This window comes from Prunus avium, chromosome 6 (genome assembly GCF_965620075.1).
Source record: "Prunus avium chromosome 6, drPruAviu1.hap1.1, whole genome shotgun sequence".
NCBI lineage: Eukaryota > Viridiplantae > Streptophyta > Magnoliopsida > Rosales > Rosaceae > Prunus > Prunus avium.
The window spans coordinates 17,345,921-17,350,877 of record NC_142289.1 but is presented as its reverse complement, the minus strand read 5'-3'; the positions used below and the strand labels follow the sequence as shown (position 1 = coordinate 17,350,877).

General features: G+C 36.0%; 1 protein-coding gene across 2 annotated transcripts; it reads left to right on the top strand.

Moving 5' to 3' along the window:
• Window positions 1–608: 608 nt before the first annotated feature.
• LOC110758078 (LOB domain-containing protein 29-like) lies at window positions 609–2,731 on the top strand. Of its 2 annotated transcripts, XM_021959869.2 has the most exons (3): window positions 609–1,516; window positions 2,013–2,166; window positions 2,267–2,731. In XM_021959869.2, exons 1-3 carry the CDS (start codon window positions 1,512–1,514, stop codon window positions 2,552–2,554), a joined length of 447 nt encoding a protein of 148 aa, XP_021815561.2. In that variant the 5' UTR covers window positions 609–1,511; the 3' UTR covers window positions 2,555–2,731. The 2 variants fall into 2 exon arrangements, with proteins under 2 accessions (XP_021815561.2, XP_021815560.2); XM_021959868.2 differs by lacking the exon at window positions 609–1,516 and having other exon boundaries at window positions 1,523–2,166.
• The last annotated feature ends 2,226 nt before the right edge of the window (window positions 2,732–4,957 follow it).

Below are 4,957 nucleotides of genomic sequence, written 5' to 3'. Positions count from 1 at the left end.
GCCCAAAACTTGGGCAACTTAGATTAATGGATTGATTCTGGCTAAAGTATGATTAAGCCATGTTGTGTGGTCATAACCTTGTGTTCCTAATTCCCTAATTTGATCATTTGTTGTCTAACCTAAAATTAAGCATTAGGAACCCATTAAGCATAGAAGAACATTTTAAACAACCAAGTATGTATCTAATCCCTGTTGTCGAATGTCCATACATACTCTTCCTATTCATAGTTCAATTCGAATTAAAGCATGGTGTATACTCTTAACATGCAAGCCTAAATCACTACAAGAAAAATAACTTATGACAACATGTAATCAACAACGTGCATTCATATGCGTTGTGGAACAATATTTTTAACAACCCGCAGAAGCAGCATGTTGTATTATACAATTTATAACAACGTGCGTGTATAGCGTGTTGTCAAAATATAGAATAGAGCTATTTTCACAACGCGGCCTTGCATGTTGTAGTAGTTTTAAGTTCTACAACGCACGAAGCGTGTTGTCAAAATTATATTAATTTATTAAATAAATAAAAAATTGGCGGAAAATAGTGGGTTGTTATATTCTCTCTTTTTTCTTCTTCTTTTCTCTTCTCCCTGTGCCACCGACAGTCTCTCTCTTTCTTTCTCTTTTTCTTTCTTCTCTTTCTCTTTCTCTTTTTTCTTGTTTTCTCTCTTCCCTGTGCGGTGCCGACACTCTCTCTCTTTTCTTCTACCTTTTTTTTTTTCCCTATCCCTCTCTTCTTTCTTCTTCCATATGAGTTTATCTTGTAGATCTTGTACATCTGGGTTCAATTCTTGTATATTTGGAATCAGATTCCAAACCGTCAGATCACTAAAATTAAAGGATATTTAGCCTTTCTGTGTTCAGATTTGATTCTGTCTGAATCGTTTTTGTGTTTCATTTTTTTGCTAGATAGGTTTAGTCAAATCCATCTTAAAACAGAAATTTAAAATTTATTTCTTCTCTTGTAGGAATTACAAACATGGTTATGGCACTAGCTGGGAATAAAGCAAATCTGGTCGAGGCAAGGACCGTAGCAGCAGAGGTAAGTTATTATTTTTCTGCTTTGTTTTGTTTTCGTATTGGTTAAATTTCTATATCACTCATCATTTTCCTGTCAACAATCCTTTGTTCTTGTGATATGGATGATTGCAAGCTATCTTTTTCTTCTTTTCTTTGTTAACAATGTTAATTATTAGTTTTGAAAGTTTAAAGAGAGATTTTTAGTTGTTTCCTTGAAAAATTAAAGAGAGATTTTGACATACTTCAGTTAGAATCAAATAGCTCCAGACATGGAGATATATATCCCAGCCAACAACTGACACATAACTTGTATTCTTATCCATAGAAAGACATAATTGCTTTGAAAATTCTAATTTCCATTATTGTTAATATTTGATTGGCATGATTGCTGTGAATGATGGCCCTACTGCGCAACCATATCCCGAGAGTTCTCAAAAAGCACTTTAGGGGAAAGCCCTACTATGTGGATCTGCTAGATTTATTTAATGAGGTAGGGATGTCTTTACATAGACATTAGACCAGCATGTCTGAGGTAGATTTATCTAGTTCTTGTTAATATTTTATTCACATAGTGGGAACTCTTGGAGTGTTTTGTTTGGAGTGTTTTGTACAGCATGTCTGAGGTAGGATCCCAAAGTTCTGTAAAAACAGAAACAATCAATAATGGGGTAAAAACAAAAACAGAAATCGCGGATAATGCGTGGCACAAATCACCATGTCTGCGGTAAAAACAAAAACAAAAATCGCGGATAATGCGGGGCACAAATCACCGTTAATGCTGTAAATCACGTATATAATGTAGGAATTACAAAACATTTTTTCGAAGTTCATTTGCACCAATTAAAAAAGATCATCATAACCATGGGTGGCCTTGCTTCTCCCTGTGGAGCCTGCAAGTTCTTGAGAAGAAAATGTGTCGAAGGGTGTATTTTTGCGCCTTATTTCTGCTATGAAGAGGGACATACCCATTTTTCTGCCATCCACAGGATTTTTGGTGCAAGCAATGTGTCGAGGCTTTTAGCAACCCTTCCGTTGAGCGATCGATGCGAGGCCGCAACGACGATATGGCATGAAGCTGAAGCCAGGCTTCAAGATCCCATATATGGTTGTGTTTCACATATTTTTGCTCTCCAACAGCAGGTTAATCATTTAGTACCCTTTGTATGTTCAGATTGGGTTTCTGTTCAGATTGGATGTTGAAGTAACTGATGAGTATATGCTTTTGGTTTGAACTTTTCAGGTGGTTGACTTACAAGCACAGTTAGCTTTCCTCAAGGATCAAGCAGCTCAAAGCTTTGTCAATGGCTCTGCTGTAGCAAACCCTAATCAAGCAGCTCAAAGTTGGTTTCATGAGTTAGAAAATTCATCCAACTACATGCCACAATTCAATTCAACCCACATCAATAATCCTGGAACTACATCATACTATGAGAATGAAATTAGGCAATGGGATGAATACAACAAGCAATGGGGTTTTCAGGATGCTGATGAGCTTCAATCAGTGGTTTCCAGCTACATTCACAATTAGAATAATTGGGATGAATATAACTCTATAATATGTATATGAAACTCCTTATTTATCTTTTGAATGAAAGCTTTGTATTCTGGGATGCCTTATGAATGTGAAGTAAGGAAATATTTATGTTTATCATAGAGCTTTTATTTATAGATAAATTATACTTTTATCAGGTAATTTTGATAATTATTTTAAAAAAACATATATATTTGATATAACAACGCTCATTGCTTGTTGTCAAAACATAAACAACAACGAGCACAGACATGTTGTCATAATATTATAAGACGACACGCTCGGCACGTTGTTGTCAATCGCTCCTACAACGTGCGCGTGTTGTGGTTAATGTTGTTCACAACGAGCGCCAAAATAAACGACAACGTTCAACGCATGTTGTCGAAAGCCCTACACCTTTTAACGACATCGGCTTCAACAACGTGCGCCGCATGTTGTCAATATGTTTTCACAACGCACATTGCGCGTTGTGAAATGACTTTTTTCTTGTAGTGAATGGTGATCAATCATTCAAACTAGCATATTAACTTATAAGCATAATGAATAAGAACAAAAACCATAATTGAAACTTGGAAACTAATTCAACTTGAAAACTTAAGAAAAGAATTTACATAACAAAGAAAAATAAATTACAACTAAGAAGCAAAAGGAAAGCTAGAATTGAGAACTAGAAAGCAAAATTAAGAGAATTTGAGGGAGAGAAGGGAAGGGAGCTCTAGAGAAGTGTTTGAGAGCTCCCCCCCTTGGGGTGTGTTTACAAGATTAGGAAACCTCACTATTTATAGGCCTAAGGAAGTTGAAAATCTGAATTATACAATTGAATTATCTAAACACACTAACTTCACCTAACACACTACACTTAATTCACCAACTTAACCTAACACACAATTGCATTTGAAAACAATTCCTCTTGTCTTTAGGCTTAGTGTTGCACCCCCACTTCAACTTCAATTAATTCATTTGGCTGCTGCAAAATTCCACTCAAAAATAGGTATTGAATATGCTTCACCAAACTTTCCCACAATCAACAACACTTCATCATGCATATGTCATGCATGACAATGCATTGCAGCCAGCTTGTGGGCTCGTTTTGGGCTTGTGGCTCCAATCTGGAAAATCTGGAAAAATATGAATCTTGAAGCTCTTTGTCTTATCTTTCCAAGCATATGCAGCCCAGCTCAAGGAAAAATCGGAAAGCCCTTCAAATGTGATTTTTGGCCCAGTAACGCAGATGCTGCAGAATTTGACCTTAAGTTGCCAAAACATGTATAACTTTCTCTAGAAGACTCGGAATCATGAACCGTAAAATTATACAGAAACTAGACTTCTGTATCTTTCCAATGATGTATGGCTCATCATCTGGTTCTTCTTGAGCAAGTACAGTCCAATCCATGAAGTTGACTGATCTGCAGACACCGTTTTGAGCTAACTTGTCTCCAAAATGCAATTAGTGAGTCTCAAGCTTATAACACTGAAACAAACTCAAAACTTATTAAAAGCACAAGTTTAACTCAAAAACATAACTAAATCATAAGTTAAAAGGGTACAAAATAATATGTAAATATGCACCGATCAAATACCCCCAAACCTAGATTTTGCTAGTCCTCGAGCAAAACAAAAGGAAAACAAAGATAAAAACAAAACAAGAAGTTAATTAGACCACTTTCGTAGGTAACTCGATTGCATTGAGCATATGCAAGAAGCCTTTAAACCTCTAGGCATCCCTAGTAGGAGGAGTTGTGTCTCCTGAGGGTTTAACAGATACGATACCCACAAACGTTTTACTGAGTCTACAAAACAAAGTGGTTAGAAAAATTAACTTTGAAATCAACTAATGAAAATGAAAGAAAACTTTAGTCATACCTCCAACACCATAGAATTGCCAAGATAGGTGATCAATCAGTGTGTACAAGTGGAAGCTATAGCTCAAAGGCACACGGTTTCAAAGCAAGCACACTCAAACCTTGAATAGAGAACATGCTTCAACTCTAATTCTCACAGATAACACTCAATCACTCAGAACCTATGGTTTAATTGTCTCAAGAAAGCATAAGTGAGTGTATGAAATAGAAGTACAAATTTGGTTAGATCTCATGAAAGGAATCAAATACTAAGAAAATAGATACACATATACATACCAGCACCCATGAATACATCCTCAAAGATCAGCTAGGTCTTTCACAAGGTTGTAATGAAAGGCTAAGGTTTAGGGGAAATGGAAGAATTGGAAGGAAAAACAAGTAACTTAAGAACATACCAAGGTTGCATTCTTCATTAATCTGCAAGGTATCATTGATTTAGAATGGCATGGCTGCAAACTTCATGGTTTCACCTGGCATGGACTTTATTTTTCACACTTAGATCATATCGACACACTTTCTCTTTATCTTTCTTATTTGC